Source organism: Boleophthalmus pectinirostris, unplaced genomic scaffold (assembly GCF_026225935.1).
Source record: "Boleophthalmus pectinirostris isolate CB_2022bp ecotype Guang Dong unplaced genomic scaffold, ASM2622593v1 HiC_scaffold_7, whole genome shotgun sequence".
Lineage (NCBI taxonomy): Eukaryota > Metazoa > Chordata > Actinopteri > Gobiiformes > Gobiidae > Boleophthalmus > Boleophthalmus pectinirostris.
Window position 1 is genome coordinate 20,001,917 of NW_026571473.1, and position 23,948 is coordinate 20,025,864.

Below are 23,948 nucleotides of genomic sequence, written 5' to 3' on the forward strand. Positions count from 1 at the left end.
CTATGAGTTTTGTGAAGCGCTATTTGAAAAGTGCTAATGGAGTATATGATTATTATTATGTCTGCAATGTTTTTATATTCCCACATCCAGACAAATACCACTGAGTGGATGAGTCTCTTAGATTGCACAAATTTAGGATGATGACACTATTCATTAACATTAGTAATATAGCCTTTTCATTGTGCCAGTTATGTTTGTCTTCAATCTGCAATATTTTTCCCCATGCAAATCAAACACTTAAAGTAGGTCAGGGTCATGTTTTATAAAGAAGTACTGTATTATTGAATTCTTTTCAGAGTCTCCTTCACAATTCTAAAATAAACTTCAGCAAATCATAACATTATCAACATTCATTTTCAAATGTACTTTTGGCCACCTGAGATGAGAAGTCACTCACACATTGTGGAAAAATCTGACATCCAAAACTGTGATTGTAGGTCTTTAAGTGATAAGGGGAAAGATTAAAATCTTATGATTGCACGTTGATTGATTGATTAATTGTTTGATATTTTGGACTCTTGGTCACTGACTCTTGACCTGACTTCACTGCATCCATGATTAGTTTCTGTGTGACTAACAGTAAACACAAGTGCACTGTCCACATAATCTCAGCAGACTCAGCCAACAGAACTTTACAAACAAACACTGCCTGAAATTCAAAATTCATCCACTCCCTTGTTATGCACCAGAAGGGAGATTTCAAACAGTGATCACACAGTGGTGAGCAATTTACAAATATTTTTTTATAATAAAATAAAGCCAAAGTTTTAAAAAGGTAACTTCACAAAACAGTACAATCTGGTCAAACAAGTTGTTAGTGAGAATAATAGAAAACACTGTTTTTGTGGTGAGTACATGCTAAATTTTTCTCTAATCAGAGATAAATAAATGCACAAGACGCTACAAATTAAGATTAAGATTTGTTTAATCTTAACTTAGATTTTTACACTATATTATAATACAACTCATTGAGAAAATATGATTTAGAATTTTTTTTTACAAAATAGATTTTATTGCAGATATTCAGTTTTCTGTAACAAACTTTCACAAATTTCAACTACTCGGAGTGGGATCAAACATGGGTCAGCTTTTGTTAACATTTCACCAACATCCCTTTTTGCTATGAAGATGCTTCTTTGATCAAAAAGTAACTAAGTATTTTATTTATATATCACTTTATATATCACTTTTCACAGACATCAGTCACTCCAGACCCAATGACAGTAAGCTACTATTGTAGCCACAGCTGCCCTGGGGCAGACTGGCGGAAGTGCGGCTGCCAGCCAATCAGCACCATCACCTCCAACACTCATGCCCACCACTTTCATACTGGGCAATGTGGGTGACGTGTTTTGCCTAAGGACACAACGACAGTTTTTGTAACTGGCTCCCTACTGTAGCACCTGATTTTCCCAGTGGTCTCCCATCCAAGTACTAACCAGGCCCAGCCTTGCTTAGCTTCTGAGATCTGATGGGATCAGGCTTTGACAAGCCAGTATGGCCACAAAAATGATAACTTTAAGTTGTTTTTTACATGTAACTTTGATGTGGTGACTGACACAGATGGTCATAATTCATTATTCATCAAATCTGCTTAATATAGTAATCTTTTCTATCTTTTTATCTTTTCCAAATGCATTCTTAGTAACACATATTCCCAGGAACAAGTCATATTGAATACCAACATATTTAGGGGGATGGGACAAGATCTCGTGCTATAAGATCTCATGAGATAAAATTACTACAAGATTTTGCACATATGAGGAAAATCTCAAAAGGCCATGCTACTATAACAGCAAAAAGAAATTGTTGGGCCAAAATTATTAACAAAATCAATTTATTTATTATAAATTATGTAAAAATCTCATCTTGTCTTGTTCTTGTGTACCCAATCATGTATCTCATCTTGTCTTTTGAAAATTGAGTCTCTTCCCACTCCTAATATTTAAATGTTCACTTTAGGGCATATCAGTTTTGTAGTTCACAGTTGGCCTGAGGTGCTGTTTTGATCATCTTGAGAATCACAAATAAAGCAGAAACTAACCCAAGCCCAAGTTATGTTTGCTGTAGCAATGGATGAGCCATTCATCTGTCCAATACAATACTGACCCCAGGGTTCTCAGTTCATGACATTGCAATGTTCCACATACATGTTTTATAAATCTCAAATAACAATGAAACTCATGTAGCTTCAGCCCTTTGACTTTCTATCAATATGCCTCCAAACGTCCTATTCCATGCTGAGCTTTTGACAGTTTTAGACATGGTAGTAGAGATGTGTGTGATTTCACAGAGAGCTCTTGTCTTCTTGTCTTGTATCATTAATTGAAGTATCCCTCTTGGCTAGATTGCTGCCACGGTCAGCTAAACCTTTGTCTTTGTTTGCTTTTGTGTGATATGTCAAGTCAAGTACACATTGGTTCACTTTCATTGGTTCGTTTGATCCCCAGTATTGCAGAGAATGAGACATATACATAAAGTGTAGAAAAAAGAAAGTTAATGTTAGTTGGTTCTGTATGTGTTGGTGCTACATAAACGTGCTGCAAAATTTCACTCTCAAGGTCTTGCAGGCATGTAGCATGGCATCTTTTACTGTTCAAACAGCTTAGTCACACTGAGATTAAATTTTAAGGGTGCCACAATTTGCTTCATTTATATTTTAAAGCTTAGTGTGTTTCTCCAGCCTCCCAGTTGTATGTTAAAATGTCCTGCTGTGGCTTCTGATTGGTAGCCAAATGGTACCTGATTACTTACTACCTCTGAAACATTTGATACTATTTCTGCTGTTGAATTTAGTCATAAACAATCTGTAGAGAGCATAGTGAGTGAGTGTCTAAAGTTAATTTGGATTTGTCACTCTCAGAGTCAGGTGTCTACTGCTTGTCACAAAAGGCCGCTTTCCCTAAACCTTGACAGAGCTATGATCACAGACTTGAGTAATTGGAACGACATTTGGATTGGCTCTACCTTCAAATGTGAATTAGCTCTCTATACAGACCACTGTGATCCTTGAAATCAACTCACTGCAGTTGCAATTTCTTTCCTTTTGACCACAACCAAAGAGCTTTTCTGTTAATTTAAAGTACATACCTTATATTACTTGTATGTCCAAAGAAGAATATAGAACATAATTGTGTTATTCAGGTGTGCACTACTAAAATTGTGCAACACCATGTTTTCTAAAGGATAAAGAAACTGTAAATGGAGAATTGTATATACATCAGGTTATGGATTGCTGATGAGATATTTTTGAGTTATGCCAAACCTCCAGACTAAGGACTAGGTTTTTTTCTTTGATATATTTTTCAGTGTTTCTCACAAATTCATAGTAACCTTTGAATCCATCCATTTCCGTCCGCTTATCCGGGGCTGGGTCGTGGGGGCAGCAGCCTAAGCAGGGACTCCCAGCCTTCCTTCACCCCAGACACGTCCTCCAGCGCCTCCCCGAGGCGTTCCCAGGCCAGCCGAGAGACATAGTCCCTCCAGCGTGTCCTGGGTCTTCCCCGGGGCCTCCTCCCTTTGAATGTTTATGTTAATATAACATCTCTTTTTTATAGTACTTGTTTTTAGTCTGTGGAGCCTAATATTAGACTAAAGGGTCCACCATAGCCTCCTCTGCTAATGCAAACAAGCAGTTTGAGTTTTTTATATTATCTGTAACCAAGACCCTATGATTCAAACCATTCACAGTATTAAGTTTTCCTGGGGAAGACCCTGTACTACAGGATGATGTAAAAGTCCATTCAGAGGACTGTTCAACAATAAATACAATTTTATTAGAGTATGTAACCCTCGAAAGCTAATTTTGTAACCCCATGATTGTAATATTTCAAGCAAAAATATATAACTGATATAGTGTACAAAATGTTTCAACAATAATAGCATTAGTTGCTTGCTATATGCTTTCACTAGGTCAATCTAATTTTAAGACATTTTATCTATTTTGAGCTCTATTTGCATAACTATTTCAGATAGATTATTCATGTGTTAATCATATCATTCTTAAAAATTAATATTATGCATAGATATTCAGTTCATGTCACAAAGAAACTAGGAAAAGCATGTCTCTATAAAGGCCACAGAAAGACCTCATCCTTGCATTTTATATTTAGGCATGCATGAAGTAATGACTCATTTGCAAACATACTATGCTCAACTGTTGATATGGCTGTTCAGCATGTGATAAATTGTATTTATACTGGCGCTAGCCTAACCTCAATTATCAGAGTGATTCATTTGATATGCCAGTGCAATTTCCTGTGCCAAAGGCTGACTTGGGCAGAGTTAGAGGTTTCCAGTCTATACTTGGCTTTACAATGTTGAACAAATTTACATAAAAATGACAGATGTGCAGATGCTACTTTCACATATACTATCTCTGTTGTGAGTGTTACATGTTTTCCAACAGCCTCAAAGCAAAGCATTGAGGAGAATACAAACGAAAGTACTGAGTATCACGACCAGCACACTTTTGAAAGGTGCAATATATTGATTATACTCCTGTGATGGAAGGTTAAATCTGGTTTAAAATCTCATCTGAATGAGTGAAAGTGAAAAACTAATTTGTTAATGCAAAAGTTTGGAACAAGACTGCCCCTCCATTAACTCAACCTGGGTCTGAGCTATACCTTTAAAATAACAGGACATTTGCAGATTAAAAACAGCAGAAGAAGAACATGAGGGTTTGCCCTGTTTGACACCTTGGGGCTTTCAGTCTTCTGATCGTATCTATACTCCACAGGGATCAGACCCAGGCAATTTGCGGAGACATTGATTAGATGATTTAGAAACTTTTACCCTGATTAAAAGCACATGTGTGTCAGTCGACTGGAGATCAGTCACTATTTTAAATGCTGAACTTTTTTAACAGGGTCTGGTGTCCCCCACAAGTTTGAAGACAAAAATTTAAGACTTTACCCTTTATTTTTCAGAGTAAACCTAATGAATCCTTTCACCTCCAAGGTACAACATACAACCTTCGCCTGTTTATAGCAGAAGATTTCCAGCCCTTTGTGTAAAGCGCTTTGTGTCTTGAAGTTGGAAAAGCACTATATAAAAAGGTGACCTTTGACCTTTGATCATTAACCATTGTGTGATTCCTATTTGCCTTGTATCAGACGTGATCAGCGCTTCCTCCATAGACTTTGCATGTAGTGTTCATGCCCTAGGCGTCAAATGAAGTTGAAAAAATTGCGACATTTGCAGCGCAGTCTGAACGTAGCATGTAATTGTATAGCACTTGTGTAGCACTTGTAATTGTATATAATGTAATGTAAAAATAAATATTGTTCTGAGTTGGTTTGAACCTAAAACGACGCTCTCATCCCTCCTTAGCTAAAGTGGTCCTAGAGCCTAAGCCTGCCAGCTTTGGAAGCTACAGTTCAATCAATCAAAATTATTCAACCCCCACTGCAATTAGGTTTAATTGGTAAAATGTACAAACTAGCAGCTGTTTACAAAAAGAAATCAAACAAGAACAATTTAAATAACTCAACACAACTAATATTATAAGTGGTTTCTCCAAATTCAACACAAAATGCTACTTTTAATGACTACTGCAGTCTTAAAATTATTCAGCTCCTTCATGACAAGCATCTTTAATACTTAGTAGAGTACCCTTTTGCTGTTATGACCTGCTGCAAATGTGATGCATAGCCAGACACCAGATTCTGGCAGCGTTCCTGAGGAATCTTAGCCCATTCCTCATGGGCAAAGGCCTCCAGTCTTGGAGGAGAAGCGGGACACATATGTCTGACTTCTCTTCCTGGAGTTTAGCTCGGCATTCAATACCATCATACCACAGACCCTGATAAACAAACTGCAATTGCTTGGACTCCAGCCATCACTCTGCAACTGGGTGCTGGGCTTTCTTACTAACAGGGAGACTGTTAGGATTAATGGCTGCTTCTCCTCACCAACCACTCTCAACACCGGTTCCCCCCAAGGCTGTGTCCTGAGCCCCCTGCTGTATACTCCGCTAACATATGACTGTTTGGCTTCTCACCCGACCTGTCAGATTGTTAAATTTGCAGATGACACTGCTGTTGTGGGTTTAATCTCGGAAAACAACGAGCAGGCATACAGACAGGAGGTACAGCTGCTGGAGACCTGGTGCAGAGAGAACAACCTCTGTCTGAACCTTTCAAAAACAAAGGAGTTAATAGTGGATTTTAGGAGGAACAGCTGTTCACTGTCGCCTCTCTACATCATGGGCACAGAAGTTGAAAGGGTGTCCTGCTGGAAATACCTGGGTCTGCACATCACCGACAGCCTAACTTGGTCCACTAATGCAGCGAGCATTGTTAAGAAGGCCCAGCAGCGTCTGTATTTTTTGAGGAGACTCAAGGCTGCTGGACTAGGCCTCCCTGCTCTCATGTCTTTTTATCGATGTGGAGTGGAAAGTGTGTTGACCCAGCCCATCACAGTGTGGTACGGCCACTGCTCAGCCCAGGACAGGAAAGCTCTACAGCGTGTGGTCAGAGCAGCAGAGAAGATCACTGGATGTGACTACACACCCATCAGTGAAATTTATGAGAAGCATTGCAGAAGATGGGCCTCCGGGATCATGGGGGACCCCTCGCACCCCTCCCACCACCTGTTTGTTCCTCTGCCCTCTGGGAGGAGACTGAGGAGCATGAAAGCTAGAACTTCTCGGCTGAAGTTCAGCTTCTTTCCTGAGGCTGTCAGACTTGTGAACAGTGCACACTGACTTCCTGTTTGGGTTGCCTCTCTCTCTATCTTGCCACGTTTTACTTCTTGTTCACTGGACTGCTAAATGTTGTTGTTTTAAATGTATTTATTTTTTAACATTGCTTATTTATTATTGTTTTTATCTCTTTCTGGATCACTGGGCCTCGGGGAGCACATTTCGTTCTCTCATGTGTTTCTCTCGCATGTTTGAATGACAAATAAAGAACCTTGAACCTTGAACCTTGATTGCCGTTTTTTCATTACCAAAATGCCTTATAACCATTGCACAGAGTGACTGACCATTGGCTCAGCATTTAAAATTACCCGTGTCTTGTGTGTGTGTATAATGTATTGTGTAAATTCTTTAGTATGCTGTAGACCCCAGAGTTCACAAACAGTAGTTATTTGGACCTGGGTGAAAAACAAAAGGTCATACTCTTCAATGTCATGTTCTTTCATAAAGTTTTTTTTAAATTTTTTTATTTGAATTAGCAAAATGACACAATACAAAAAAAACAAAAAACAAACAAAACAAACAAAAAACAAAAAAACTTACTGAAACATTACTGAAAAATAGGCGGTCAGAAATGATATCGCTGAAATATTCATTGAGATCACAAGTGCATGTCATCACAGTGTTATTTAGTGAGCAACAGTCTCCAGCACTTTCATACTGGCATTTTATCAATGCCAATGAAACAGTTCATGACAACAAGCAATTTTAGCTGAAGATCCAAATCTGGAACTGAATACAAAATAGAATCTCTAATAAGAGGAAACAAGACACTTAAAAAAAAAAAAAACAGTTAAGATGCTGTCATCAGAGGTGAGTAGTAGTCACATTTATTTGAGTAGTACGTACTCTTATTTGAGTGAATGGCTTGGTTACACTCTGACTATTGTGAGTATGTCTTTAAATGACAAAAGCTTCATGTTGACAGTATTAAATTTGAACCTAAGTTGCGTTTCTTACACCTTACCTTCAGATATGATGTTTTAAAAGTTTTTAATTGTGATTTTTTTGAAATTCCAGAATGAGCAGTATAAAATGTTTTGTCTAAATCATAATGTCATCATTAGGATGTTATGTCCAACCCACGTTATTATTATTGTAAAGCTAAAAAAAGCCCTACTTTTTATTTAAAATAACTACTCTGTTTAGAGTTCTAGAGAGGCAAAAACAGTTGGAACTACTTCTATATACAAGCAGAATTTTGCATTCAAATCAGAAAGAAAAGATTGCTTCTGTTCCAAAAATATATGCTTACAAAAAATACTAACAAATAAAAAAAAATATATATATTTTTTTTGACAGCTGTAGCATGAAATGGGGTGAGAGAGGGTAGACATGCTTTAAACCACTACACCATCAGCGAACACAGCTACTATGTTTTTGATTATATACTTTTCTTTTATTCCTATCATTAAAAATGAACAAAACAATCAGCATCTGTGTATGTATACAACACATAATCCCCTGCGCTATCATAGGATTCCTTCTCTCACATGTCGTCAGCGTGAGGTTGCAGTCTGGTGGGGCGATGTGGGTCCAGAGTTACAGTGGCTATGTGGCCGGTGATGGGGTCCACCTGGAAATGACCTTCTTCGCCTGTGGCTGTTCAGTGTGAGAGGCTCTAGGTGGCGCTCATCATTGTTGTGCATGTTGAGTTTTTCCATCAAAGAGTTGACGTGGTCCAGTGCCTCGTCTCCAGGGAAACGACGACGTGGTAGAACAGATTCATCTTCATTGGTGTATTGTGGGTTAGTGATGTGCAACACACGAGATGCCTGCAGATTCTGGAGGGACCGTGACTGGACTGTGAGAGAGGGTTGAGAAGATAACTTATCACTTAATAATAATATTACATTTAGCTTGAGGTTGAACCACGAGTCGAGCCTGGAACTTTCTTGCTATGATTCCAGAGTGCTAGGCAATCAGCCATCCTGCTGCTGGTGTCAAAAGTTTATTCAGCGTGTATACTTTGATTTCTTCTCATTCTATATGAAGATATAATATCAACATCGTGAATTTAACTATCAAAAATACCTTCTGTCAATCTTTACTAAAATTTAGATTTGATTGTGAAGGCTCAATAACACATTTATTTTGTTCTTGGAAATGCATAAAACTGAATAGAAAGCAGTTTTACATGGTGCTGCTTTAGCCTTTGCATTCTTTCTATTCTTTGCACAAAATTCTACAGCAAATATGATCAAATTTCTTTCATGTTTACGCTCTGCAGCCTTGGGTTTAGCCGTAAACAACTGTTGATAAATCAGGGACTGTAAATATTGCTTTGAACCCACTCAGGTGAAGTGTTGCAGTGATAGCTTTTCAAAGTTGTCAGAAACCTTATGGTAACAAATGGTGGCTGTGCTTGCCTGTAATCCTTCCAATGTCTTCTAAAAAATGAAAATCTCAGGGAACGCATTGATACCCCTGCTCTGAAACAATCATTTTGGGTAATTTATCAAAAGGCTTCGGACGGGATCCCTGTAATGAAAATATATTGCCTCAGTGTGTTGCTCAAATCTTCAAAGTTTGAAAATGAAATACAAGTGGAGGCAAGTTAGGAAGCACGGCAGGTGAAGGGATTCTGCAGTGGACGAATAAAGACGGCATTTCTAACAAGTCTCTCAGCCGTGACTGAGAGGGGGCAGATTAGCACTGGCAGGTGGGTGCACAAAGAAACCCAACCAAGGTTATTTGGACTTACTTCTGACTGGACTGAAGTCTCCTTGTGTGACCTTGGTGGAGGAAAACGGCTTGAGGCTAGGGAACAGTATTAGAGAGAAGGACAGCACGAGCACCTACAAAAATGCATAAGGACAGAGGAAAGGAATTGTCAAGAATAAAAGAGAAATACACCCACAATGCAGAGAAGTTGTGGTTTTTCACATTTACAAGATCTTGGCCCAAGATCTTGGTCAGGAGTAAGTGAGAATTACTGTATACTGTATGTAAGCTGACACCAGAGTAAGAGCCTTTCAGAGACGTGGTGAATGTGACTGTGAAAATTACATAGATCTCATTAGGGATGGGCATTCGATGAAATTTTCTTAATCGATCGTCGGAAGAATTAACGATCGATTATCGATTAATCATTAACGTTTTTATATTAAAATGATCATCATTATTATTACTATCTTGCACTACTAATCTGCATAAATAAATTCAACTTTACGACATATAAACCGTAACGTCTTTAGAGCCACATCAATCCGTTTGACATTATAATGTGTTTAATTCAGTTTTGCGCATCTCTCACAGAAACTAAACTTAAAACCGCATCGCTAATTTGCATAAACTGAGCGAAGATAAAACTACAGCTCTTGTGTCGCTGATGCGGTCAACTTCTGTTGGATTAAAAGACATGATTCAGTGGAATACAGGTTAGTGTGACCAGATTTGCGTTTGTCAAAACCAAGACACCGTACGGGGGGCGGGACGTGGGGACTCGTCATCGACATTGCGCGACTCTCACCTGGTAAAGCTTTTTCCCACTGGACACCGAAACATATGTTCCTGCTTTGTTCACTGTGCACATGGACTCACACTTGTCCCTAACGCAACGGAAAGCGTGGAATTTCTTGTACAAATTATCGTTAAATACACATTTGTGCTTCGGTACGCTGCAGACTGACCGACTGCTTGTGTCTCACTCCTTCTGAGTGCAGAGAGCTACATGTACGGACCCCTGTTTGGTCACGCTACGCACAGCAACCTACATTCGGTTTGTCGATTAAAATTAACGTAACCGATGAAATTCTTAATGATCAATTATCGATTAATCGATTAATCATGCCCATCCCTAGATCTCATACTGTGTCAGGGGCCTGTGTGCTTGGCAAAAAACAAAAACATGGGCTAATATGAGTTGTGCAATTGTCCAGTGTTACCTGCATAAGTTGGGTCAGATTTTGGCAGTAACCAGAACTCCAAATACAGGAGAAAGCATTGAGTTAAAATATGTCTTGAGATGCCCAGGCAGTTTCATTAAAAGGCTACAAATCGCTTGCATTTTTAGGGCTATCTAAACAGTCTTTTATCATGTAGATGGTAGATGTAATAATCATTCTCCTGCAGTATGGGAAAGGCTCTGTTGAGATGAAGATTATTCATGAAGTTCTACAATAACTAAAGATATATTCAAAGCCAAATGAAGGCCCAGCCAAAATATGTTTTGATCACTTTTTGAGTTGAGCTTTAGTGTTTGGCTATTTTTGGCATTATCTATTATTTTACACACACAGTCACACCACAGTCAGGGCACCTTACCAAAACACATGTTCCTGCCTGGGCTGGCTTGTTCGATGTATTCATGACCAGTGCCTGCAGCCTACGCAGCTGTTCCATCAGTGATCTGTTGAGAGTATGTGTCAATGAAAGAGCATCAGCAGAATAATATGGAAGTCCAAGCTTGGAACGGGAGGAGGAAAATGGGCCTGTGGTTATTGTAATAAACACAGACTTCAAATAAAAGGTTTAGCATAAATATGGCTTTAGTCACTAGAAGAAGGTGAAAGACTTACACGTTGCATTTTTCAAGTTGGGAAACTTTTCGCTGCAGCTCCTGGTTATGTGCATTGCAGGCAGCCATTCTGAAAAACATTATATTAATAAACAAAAAGCACATGCCAAGTAACAGGACAAAATAATATGACCAACATGAGAGCCTAACTCTACCTTGTGTTTTTAGTACTACTTTACTCATTACTCATTTTTTTTTTGGAAGTAGCAACTTCTAATGTACTTCACATTTTTCTTCTGCTCAGTTAAAAGCCTAGACTTGTCATTTCATACATGCAATTTCTTTAAAATGTTCCATATTTAATTTCCTCTGGGCAACTGAGAGACACCAAGATGAATTTTACATTTCCAAAAGTTATCAGTGAAAAAATAATTTAATTAAAATAGCTTTTAAAATTCTCCTGTCAAATTGCATTAGCATATTACCCTGCAGTAGTTATGAAAGATCGAGTGATATGATGATGTGTGGTCCACCCGTGCATCCTGATCTGTTTTTGGCCTTTAAGATAAATATAGGCGAGTGATGACACAGTTGGAAAGACATGTGGAGCCAGTTTCATTCCAGGGAAGCACATTAGCATAGCCCATGGCCCTTCCACACTCCTCAAGGTGACTTTTAATTACACGTGATGTACAAATTTACAATCTGATAATGCCTTGAAAATGATTTACTAAGAGTACAGTACCACTCAAGGCATTCACTGATATATCAGGCAGATAGTTTTTTTCTATTTCTAATGAGAGAGACCGAGAGTACTACTACAGAGAGTACTAGTACTACTGGGTGATTGTAGTACTAGTATTAGTAGTACAACAGCAGCTGTAGTTCAATTATCAATGACATTATTGATTATGTCTGCAGAACTGCAATCCCTAAACTCTGTATATCTTTAATTACTCCAAAAGCATGTCAAAATGATCTATTGCTCATGAGCCTGTTTGCCAGTGAGAAGTTTACCCCTCACCTGCTCTCCAGTCCATCTACGTACTCCTTCTTCTTCTTGCGGCTCTCCTGTGCAGACTGCTTATTACGTATTTTTCTGCGTATTTTCTTCAGTATTCTTTCCTCATACTAAAAAAGAAAATATTTGATTTCCTGTCACTGGAGGAATAGCTTTTGTCCTTGTTTCACGAGTGGCTGTGAAGCATGTTTACCTTTGTGAGTGGTAGTTGGCTGGGCAGAGTCACCCCCTCCTTTGCAAGCAGTTTCCTTTCATCTTCATTGAGAACCAACTCCTGAATGGACTGTTGCGAGGGCTGCGGGGGCTATTGGAATGTAATATGAATACCAGTATTAAAAACATCATCGTATTAATTGAATTTTCCCTCAGCGCACTCCGCTATCCACTTCTCCCTGCAGCCTTATGCACCAACTACCAGAACACCTTCATCGCTTTTCATGGCTACTTCAAAGCAATTTCAGCACCAGGACATGAGCTACGCTACATTGGCCACTCTTGCCTCTCCTTATTAAATGGAGAGGCAGAGATTTGATCAATTCTTGAACTGGGCTATAACTCATTAATTTACCGATTGTCCACATACAAACATGTTACGCTGTTTTTTATTAGAGTAGCTGAGAAAATGAGATTCACGTTTACTCTAACTTGAGAAATCCCTACACAGTAAAATGCCAATTAATATTATCATAATTTTTCATTTTGTGTAGTTTAGTTTCTCAGTTCTATGCAGATGCTATAATTCTTCTCATAGCCTGGCAACAGGGACAGAATTGCCTGGACTTATTTTTTCCAAACTCTACCTCTGGCTCTTCTGAAGACATTAGCAATGTTCATATACCAGCCAAACAGGTGATTGAGTTAAACGCATAATCTTCCCATTTCAAATTTGCTTCCATGCAGTATTTTCCTAATGTTTGGATGTAAAAGTGATTATCCGCTCAAACGCTTAAATGAACTATTAAATGTATGTAAAGATGGTGAAAAGTCAAGTTGTTTACATCTCGTGCTTTTTCTAATGATTGCATGGCTGTTTAAATTTTATAGATGGTAGGAAACAAAAACTATAACAACTTTCTACAATGCTTGTGTGTACTTCCTTACTGAACAAAGGTACTAGGGAGGGCTACTGCACACTCAATCCTCCAAATCACAATTATAAAAATAAGTATTCCATTTGCATTTTCAAAAGACCTCATTCCGTCGTGAGTGTTTCAAGAGCTTGCTGCCACCTGCATTTCCATGAGCAAAAAATTACGCCTCAAGAGTCAAAGTATCTTTTATCACCTGCATCACTGTTGCTGCTGCACATTATTGCACAGGTGGAGTACTCACTGGATCCGGAGTGCCTGATAGCAGTAGATCCTTGACAGTGAGAGCAGTGCCAGAGGATACCTGGCCTCTGTTGACATCAGAAGGATATTGTGTAATTCCTGGTCCTCCATTTGGGAAACTCTGGTCCCATACATCTGTACACACACACACATAATACAGTAAATGGGCTTTCATACATGTCAAAAACATGCCACAGTTCTGGTATAATTACGCTCCAACAAGTGCACTTTTGTAGTCCTGTTCCCTCTGTTTGCATTGACAGTGATTTTTGTCAAGTCTTGACGGCTGCTGTGAATTACTCTATTTATAAACACATTATTGTATGGTAGTAGCTGAGTTTACTTTTAATAGCATCTATGTATATTTCCCTGTGTTTCTGTGGGTGCATCTTTTACTATGGTATGCATTTGTCCTTTTATTTTGAAATAATAGGCTTATGTAGGCCCGTCGACAGAAATTTGGGGGCCAGGGGTAAGGAGGCACACATATGGGCCCCCCTGAAATATAAATTAATATCCTGAGCTTCCAACTCTAGTCCTTAAGACTCAGGCGTATACTTGAGTACCAGTATGGATGCATCTTTCACAGGCATGCATTTGCCAGTTTCGTAAACATCTGTTGCTTAATGTAATCACGATCAGCCATCTGTTGACACATGTAATTTGCTCATACAATCAAGGTGACTTACTGACTATATTAGGGATGCTTGCTTCCAGGGCTTCTCTGGTATGTATCCCATGACTGTAATATTGTGTTTCTCCACCAGGGGGACTCTCAGGTCTCAGAGGACTGTCCATGTGGTCTGAATGCGGATCTTCGCTGATGCCACTGTCACTGTGGGAGGGCGACCAGAGAGGAGAGCAGCATCTGACAGAGTCAGATCCACTGAGAAGAGCAGTGAGGAAGTCTTCATTGGCCTGGTCAGAAGGTTGTAGCAGCTGAGAGGTGAAAAGTGTATTCATGTGACCTTTAAATGTCAGTTACAGATGAGTATTGGGGCACTGCTACATACTTTTGGACTCATTGAATAAAGTTTTATAAATAGTGGTTTGTTTCCAAGAGACCACCTAACACTTTTCTGTCCTGGTTTCAGATGCACCACTCTACTGAAAGAGCGCTATTAAAAGTGACATCATGATTTGACTGGTAAATGTTCTTTGTTGGTCCTGTTAGATCTGATATAACTGATTAATTGACTGATTTATTGTCACTGAATGAGAGAAACAAACAATGAAATTTTAAGTAGCAACTCCCTCTGATGTACTTGGGCCACTCTTGTTTTTGTTGTACCTTGCAAACATGACTAAACCTTGCAGTTTAGTGGTGTTTCTTATGACCTGCTGTTGTACTGCTCTGTTAAGAATTAATTTCTTGCAACTGCTGTAGCAGCCCATCATTCATCTCTCCCACCAAGGAGTTGGTTCCCTTCCAAGTAGACTGAAGTTTATATATATATATATATATATATATATATATATATATATATATATATATATATATATATATATATATATATATATATATATATATATACACATATATAAAGTAAATATAGTAGGACTACAACTCACTGTAGTATTAAAAACTGCACCAGAAGCTCAAAATTGTTAATTGTTAATTGAGCATCCACATTAGATCATAATTGCCTCAGAGAATAATAGTCAAAATAAAGACCACATGTTGTGTCACTCACATTTGGGTCCTGCATGTGCCAACTATGGTGGTTTCCATGGTGACTGGTTTCTTCATGACGTAGGATGCCATTGTTCTGGTCAAAGAGCCAGTCGAGCAGCTCAATACCATAACAACCCTGAAATAAGAAGGGTACACCTGTCAGCAGATTGCACATGAGAATTTTGTTAGCCTACTTCCCATGTAACCTACCTAAAGCAAAATAAATTCACTAACTCTGTAATTCACAGACATTTGAGAAAATGAATGTGATTCTTGTTTGACTGTTCACATTTCAGTTTGCTCTCAGGATATTTAGATTCTGCTCACAGTACACATTTTAAGCATGTTCAGCCATGATAACATTTAACATATGCTATGTCTGTCAGACTAAAGTTATTTTTTAAAAATGTTCACTAATGGTGTTAGGTTTAACTAGTTATTGCAGTAGTGATTAATACAAATTATTATTAGCTGTGAGAATATAACAAGTATAACCGGAGCCACTGTAATCTGTAAATTGTCCAGTTTAGTACTATCCAATATATGTCAATATATGTGTTTGGCTAACAGTGCTAATGTTCTCTTGGCTAAAGACAATATGTATGGTCAAGGGTTAGACTCTGCTTGCCTTTGCTCGATTTTGTTCTGACCCATATATGTATATTTATATCAGTACCATAAAAAGTTTAATTTACCTGATATGGGTTGGGGTCCATTATTTTGTCTAAGTCAGTGACAATCAAAAACAGCTTTAGCAGTCCAGTCAAAATATCCAATTTACTTTGTTCAGGACGAGCGTGGTGTCTATCTTCAAGCTCTTCTCCAAAGGGTCCAAAGTTTAAACTCCAACGCAACACACCCAGCTGAATAGTCTCTATTGGCTAAGAGACACAATCTGATCTGACAAATAGCAACTCTTTCTGCAAATAAGGAACATTGCGTCTCTAGACTCAATATCAGAAAGTTCAAAGTCTACAAGTGTCCTCTCTTTTGTTTTGTTTGTTTAGTGATAAATAGCTTTCAACTTTGGCCTATATATTTTTGAGTTACCCGACTTTTTACTGAATAGTAGAAAAAATTATGTAGGATCAAGAGAATGTGATGATGATGATGATAGTATGACTAATTATGGTGTGGATTTTTAAAATCTGTGGTCTACAGTAGATTCAAAACATTCCTTTCTTGAAATCTGTCCAAAGTGAGGACAGTTGGTTCCAGACCCTTCTGCATTGGAATAGAAAGTAAGAAGGACTGGCTGGTCAGCCATGTTTAAGTCAGATCCTTATTCCACCATGAAGGCACTGTGCTCTTTACTCGTACAGACATTCACAAGCTCTTCATAAAATGATATGTTGGGTTCAGGTAGACTCAAAATCTGTGTTATATTAAAGTAATTACAAAAAACAACAAATACAGGAACATATATTTTGTGTGTGATAGTTCTGACAGCATGATCCACCAAACTATAGCACATTCATACCTTCTTTTCCAAATTATTGACACTGAAGCAATAATTATAACGTTTTCCAGTAGGTATTAAGTTTTGTGTGATGTTTGGCATGATGTCACTGACAGTAATGGAGTAATGCTTTTTCAGAGGGTACACAACATAGGCAACACAAGTTCATTTGTATAGCAGCAGTGCTTTCCAGAAGAAGAAAGACAGTACAAACAAATGAAAACATAAATAATCAACATAGAATTCATGTTAAAAGAGAAGAATACATAATAAAAACCTTCAGTCATATGCACATCTGAAAAGATCAATTTTAAGCCTGGATTTAAACATTGTCAGAGTAGAGGAACATCAAGCAATCTATATTGTTTTGAATAGTTATCTTCAGGGGACATCAACAACATTGTATTGGGTAGTGAAAATGTTGCTTGTATTCATTGCCACATTAGAAAGGACATTTCAGTAGACTGGTATCAGCAGCACACTTTGATGGCTGTGATCCTCTGGCTGTCTGCTGAGTCTTGCATTGTCCCAGTGCAACTGGCTTTCTATTTCATTGCTGGAGCATTACGTAATGAGCACTGGCGATTATCATCAGATAGAGGCTGGTTACAAAGGGCACAGTTTGTAAAAGACTCCATGAGAATGTTAAGAAAGCTTTGAATGAAATTGGTGCTCTTTGTTTATACCAAAAAAAAATCCTATTCTGGCCTTGTCTGTAAAGGAGATGTTTGTTTAAACACTGTCACTTAAAGAAGTGTAAATGATGATGTTCTAAGGTGGCTGGAGCACTGAATCATAGTGTAGATTCAGTTGAGTGAAATAAAGAATCATATGAGAATAAAAATTAGAAACATGCCCTGTACATCTGTCATACAAACACTGCTGTTCACTTGAATGTGTTTGAACTGTTATGGTCTTGATACATTTTTTTATTGTTTAATTTTATCACTCTTACTTACTTCTCCTGGCAGTATTTAGTGTTCATCTACATAGTGTTACATAAATGGTTAAATAATTACAATGTGAATAGTGAACCTGGCTACTCAAGTGTTTTTTACACATACTATATTAATTTTGTCTCCTCTGTATGTGCCAAAAACATTTAGTCTCCCTGTAATTCTAAAGCTTAATGATGATGGGCCATTTTATTAAATATACTCCCTTTTGCAAGGAAAACAACATCTCAGCACTCAGTCACTTAACTCTACCACTTGTTGTTCTTTTTCCTTTTGGAAAATTTTGAGGTTTCAAATGTATAAGTGGAAAGATGGTGCACACAACATGTGCTGTCCTCTAACTAATCAGTTATCTTTGTTAGACAGAGTCTCAGCTGCTAAAGGGTTGGACCTTTGTTAATGATGCATTGTTTCACATTTCATCTAACTCTGTCCTATTAGTTTTGCATTTTTCTTGGCAAAGATAATTATCATTTCAAATTAACAAGTTATCTTTAATGTATTGTCCACTATCTGGTGAGTGCCAGATAGTGGACAGTACATTTTTTTAATGAACAGTATTCCAGTATTATTTGGTGAAAAAAGTATTTCAAACCAGCCAGTTGAAACTGTTGTGTGCTTACTTGTACTATGGGCCACTGCAACCTTTTCATGATATATTCATAAGCAGGGTTTATGGGCGATTAGTTGCAATGTGTACACAAGTACAGCTGATTGTTACATAGTATGGATTTGACATCTGTGAAAATACTGAATTTAAGGTTGCTATTAGCTATAGAATTCAAGCCACAAATGCCTAATTGTTAATACTAATTATGGTTCTTGTCTCATTTCTTTGTTGAGTGAGGTTGAGGTGATCAAGTTTGGATTCTAAAAAATGTACTTTATCTTTTTGCGCGCTCGTGTCTATCCTCCAATGCCATCAGTATAATAAGCTTCTATAGACATGTGAACTTTTCTATGGGGTAGATTGATTCAAAGCTAGAAATGCAATAAATGCCAGCAGCATACTTGCACATGGAGGGCTATAGCACTATTGTCCTGGGAGACCACTAAGGTTATAGAGCTGACAAGTGTGAAATATTCATTTAAAAGTGTCTGAAGGATGAAGTGCTGTTTCAGTGAAACAATCTCTTTTTTTTTTTTTTTAATTTCAGATGAAATTGCATTGTTAAATTTAACTTGGCATTCATACTTGTGCTATTGGCAGTGTACGGTAGTTTTTGCCTATGTCTAATACTACTGCTAACTTCTTCGGTATAGCAACTCCTACTTCAGATAAATACTTTGACTACTAGTACCAGTAGTGGCTCTTTCTACAGTTACCACTATCACCCTTTTGTATCATTTTTAATGACTTCACCTTAATTAATCTTAATAAAACATGAAATATGATTTAATTCACAACCAATGAATAGTTTATTGAGAGTAATTCAGACTTAGGGGTGTTAATTTGCAACTTCTGACACTAACCTGTTAATGAAAAAGTTACTAAGTCTGAATCATTCTTAATAAACTAAGGAACAGTAAATGTAAAAACATAAAACATGACTTTGTAGACTGTACTCTGTGACTATACTTTTTACATATTATTTCCATATCTTTCACATGGCAGGGCAGATATCTATGATTTGGGGATTAAGAAGGATTCATTTCCCATGAGGATGTTTTGCTAACACTGAAAGGAATATTAGGCGGCAGTTAGTGCAGGAAAACTATGCTAATGAGGTTCAGTAGATGAAACCAAAGTGAGATGCCAATCATTACACTAAATGTCACCATGACAACAACAGTACACTGCTGCTGACCCTGTGGTACCATGCATAAACATGAGAGCGTCCATTTTCTATACTCCTGGTACCGCTTTGGAATTTTGTGTAATTTAAAAATATTTCTGGATTTGGATTGCAACGTTTTTTAAAAAGACTTATCCAAGACCTACTTTATTAATATTTGTTAATTAAACCAAATACATTTTGTCCATGGTGGAAAATACTTTCAGTTCTGTTTTAGATTTAGCTTATCTAAACAATTGACCTCATCAAGAGTGCATCCGCTGTATGTCCAGGCAGGATAAAAATGTCAAAAATGTTCTCCTGTTTGAAACCTCCGAGGTTGCCCTTGCTGCAACTGCCTGTGCATGGAAAATACTTCTCAGGTCTGTCTCTTCCATTCTATTAGCATACCTTTTTGGCTATGTGCGCTCATTAGCATTTACGCTCTTGATGTTAAGTTAAGGTCAACATCAAGACTGTGCACAGAGCCCAAATCTGAGGTCTGGTGCTTGGGGCAGCTCCAAATTAATTCTGTTGTTCCAGGTTTGATGCTAATACTGTTTGCTGTTTGCGTCAAAGAAAATATGAAACTTGTGGTACACTGCAGGAGAGTGATGAATTAAGCATCAAGTTTATGAGTAGATTAGTCATGAGTTGAGTGATTGATTGACATACATCCAAAAATTCAAATGTTATTGTTTGAATAGTTTGACTGCTCTCATTTAAAGAAAAAATATGACAATTAATTTATTTTAACAGAAAATGCATGTTATTGGACATGAGACACATGCATGAAAACATGATGGATAGCCATGGACTAATTTCCATCTGGGGTCCAGCTTTTGCTGTCACAAACAATGTCACTTACACACCAGTGCATCACTTGGGGCAAGGCAGGTGAAGTCCCTACGGACACGTCAACATCTGCACTGATACAAACAGGCACTAACCACTGAGCCACTGTCCTTATTTAGTTTTGTACTTTAATTTAGAATTGGACGTTATGTGTGTATGTGTGAGTGTGTGTGTGTTAAGTATTATATATTCTAAAGTATGTGTAAAAGTGTTAAGTATTATTTTATAGCAGAACTTGGCAATCTGTTTCGTCAATCTGTATTTAGCCATCAACTTTTTCATGTTTGTTTTCAGTTTTACTGTCAAGGTCAGTGATTATTGACCTGATTGACAATGGTTCTCTCCAACAATAGTTTTATAAAATATACAGTGCATAAATATGTATAGAGTCATTACAGACAAAGATATTTTTTTTGTCTCAAGGTTGCATTACAAAAACAATATGCCTATGGAGTGTTGTTGAAAACATCATGTAATCGTAAAGACGAAAAGACTGGATGTCAAACACAAGTGAAGTTTATTTATCTGAACACTCTCACTATAAGAAGATGAGGTGGGCCAGACAATAAGAACAGCTCTGGAAGTGTCCTTGGTACAGTAGTGCAATTTCTCTACCATGGAAGACGCAATACGCTTTTTAAATTAGAAATTTTTTTATTTTTTTAGCAGAGTCATGGTCAGTTTACATGATGTACATATAAAATGGTCTTTTTACCAGAAGTCAGTTACTTACACATTGACAGTAGCATTCTGATTATTCATAATGAATCCGTGTATCATTCGTTCATTCAATGCAAGCTAAAGAAAAATTGACATAGAATGTTTATTAAATGTAAAAAGCAGATCATCAAAAGGCTGTGTATCCTACTATTCTGTACCAGTGCTACTCCAGGACGCCATCAATGCAACGCAAGTGAGGTTTTCAGAGCATCTTGTCATTGCAATAACAACAGTCAAAGAGTTTTTTCATATCCTCTTTGAATACACAGTATATCAGGAGATCGAAACATGTTCCATTGCTTCACTTTTATGGGTTTGTGAGATAAGTGTCTTGACCTTAAAAGCAGGGCATTGTAGCTGTAGTGACAAGTTGTTTTCTGCTTATGTCGTTGGACCTTCGAGGATCTGAGCAGTGGTAGTCACGTTTTCTGGCCCTCAGATGTGGCCAAGGCTCTTTGGGTTCAATGCTCTTGGCTCACGAGTGAATATTTATCATATGTACTTTCTATTGTCCTAGCAGCAGCATTTTTTTTCCTGTAGTGGTGTAGAGGTTTGTAAGGGTGTAAAGGGTTTACTGGGATTTTTGTGCAAGTGAAAATACCAGTGGTATAATGTGGTCTTCAGTATTCAGTACTCATGTGTTATTGTGACAGAGACCTAGCATATCACCAGCCTCAAAGTGGGCAACATTAGCTCAGCTGGTAAGAGCATTTGTTCACTGATCAGAAGGTTGGTGGTGTGATTCTAGCTCCCACAGATGATTGCTATCCTTGGGCAAGACACTTACCCCACCTCGCCCCTAGGGTCTGCGTACACTGGTGAATGAATGTCTGAGTGAATGGGTGTTGGAAGGGCCTTTGAGTGCCTTGAAGGTGGCAAAGCACTCTATAAAAGTGTGACCATTTACCAAATTGGATGTAGAAAAAAAAACATTCTGAAGAAATGCCTTTCACATTTGCATGACAGGCACATTTGCGTGAGATGCGTGCTATAAATAAATGGCTGTCAAAAAAAAAAAAAAAAAAAAACTTTGATGGATTATGTGTCCGGTATTCCCAGGTATTCCCAGACCACCTTGCATCCAAATATACAGTAGGACAGGCAATCATTGTTTTATTTCCTTTTCAGCTCTTGTGCTGTTGTATAAGCCAATAGTATTTATTGCATGAGCCTGCAAAACATCTAAAAAATAGTCTGACCTAAGAACTAAACATTTACTGTCAATTGTAAATTAATTCTCCAAATAATTGGTCAGAAATTATTTATAAAAATGCATGCCTTTCTAAGGAGGGACCCAAAGATGGTGACACAAAGAGGAATGCTATGATTTAATCTCATAAAATTTTAATTAATTCATTGCAACATATATCAGAAAAAAACAAAAACAGACTGCAATATGCACCTGTATAATGGTAATATGCTCATCTGGAGGTAAAAGTTTGTAAGTCTTATAAATGCATTAACATGAATAAACCTTGACCATTTTTAGAACATGATATTTAATTAAGTCAAAACACAATCTTCATCCCCCTAACAACTTTGTCCTTGTGCAATGATTTCTTTTAAAAAGTGCCACCGGAGTAATTTCAGTGTACTCATAAACCAGAAGAGAGACATTTCAACCACAGTTGATGATTTATTTATTTATTCATTTATAAATGAGTGGTCATGTGTGGTACCTGTTAAAGCAGACATCTTTCTCTCCTGTGCTTTGATGCCTTTAGTAAGTCTTTATATATACTTTTTCAGCACATCTGATGAAGATGTTTGCAAAGGTGCTGTGAGGAGGAAGGAGTGGTGATCCCGTGCAGAGAAATGTCCAGCTCCCTCATGCTCCAGGGTGCTCAGTACAAATACTTCCAGTGGGCTTTGTGAGCTACTTCCACACATCTGGTAAATCCACTCTATATACACTGTTTCAGCACATGTACTAATGTTTTTACAGCAGCAAACACAAAATGGCTTATTAACTTATTGCCCAGTTTAGGTACCTGCATTAGCTGGAGAATGTGAGAGCGAAAAGAATGTCCAGACTTGAAAGTACAGTTGACAGTGAACGACCGTACATTAAAGAACTTTACTTTATCATTTGCACCATGACAAGGTCACTGGATGTTCCTTCTGTGGAACATGTTCAGCGGTTAAACCAGTGGTCCCCGAACCTGAAGAATAGAGAAGTTGTCATTCTGTTCTTAGGCAAGATCCTTCCCCCACTTTGCCTAATATGAAAGTGGTGTGTGCATTAGTGATTGTGGTGGTGGGAGTCAATGTCACAGATTGGTAGTCTGCCCCACACTTATCACACTTTTTCAAAAATCACATAACACAGTTTTAACCTGTTCCACACTTACTAGCACATTTCAAACATAGTAATTTTTCCAGATTGCTGATGTCAAAATTGAAGTAGTTCTAGCTAATGTTCAATCACAGCAGTTTTGTTTGCTCTCTATTTCTTACATCAGTTATACCTTATTATAACCAATCTTCTGTTGATTTTCAGTTTTGTGACAATGCTAGCCCAATGAGTGTCACCTGCCTTTTACCACTTCACTGCAGTGGCCACAGATCCAGGGTCAAAGGTCACTAAATATAGTCTTTCCTGAGTGGGATGTTGTTGATTTTAGGCAATAGCAGGTACAATATAGCATAAGACATTTTTGTGTGAAGTGTAACTAAACAATTGTTGACATTTTTTTTTTTTACTTTATTGTTTAGTTCTGCTGCTCAGGTGGCTCCAATCAAACATCCACTTAATGACATTTCCTGAGTAATACATTTTATTTGCACATCTTGTGTTCTAATGGCCTCCAGTTATTTTTGTCAAAACTGTAAAAAATATTAAGTGAAGGATAGGAGGTTAGTTCTGGACGAGTTCTAGCAGTGATGCATCTTCAAAGCTACACATTCCACATAACTAAAATGGAAGTTATGTCTCACATTAAATTGACCCTACATGCTGTTTGAATTTCACCTTTTGTTAAAAATTCCCTGGAA

The 23,948-nt window shown here is 37.8% G+C and overlaps 1 protein-coding gene and 1 pseudogene across 1 annotated transcript; both read right to left on the minus strand.

Moving 5' to 3' along the window:
- Window positions 1–1,391: 1,391 nt before the first annotated feature.
- LOC129412225 (5S ribosomal RNA) lies at window positions 1,392–1,509 on the minus strand (annotated as a pseudogene).
- A 6,483-nt stretch (window positions 1,510–7,992) lies between these two features.
- creb3l3a (cAMP responsive element binding protein 3-like 3a) lies at window positions 7,993–16,088 on the minus strand. The gene is given in 11 exon segments (XM_020940142.2): window positions 7,993–8,304; window positions 8,306–8,507; window positions 9,408–9,501; window positions 10,970–11,054; window positions 11,224–11,292; window positions 12,187–12,293; window positions 12,377–12,487; window positions 13,516–13,649; window positions 14,204–14,453; window positions 15,209–15,325; window positions 15,885–16,088. Coding segments are annotated over 11 exon segments (1,302 nt in total). The 5' UTR covers window positions 15,906–16,088; the 3' UTR covers window positions 7,993–8,192.
- Between the last annotated feature and the right edge of the window lie 7,860 nt (window positions 16,089–23,948).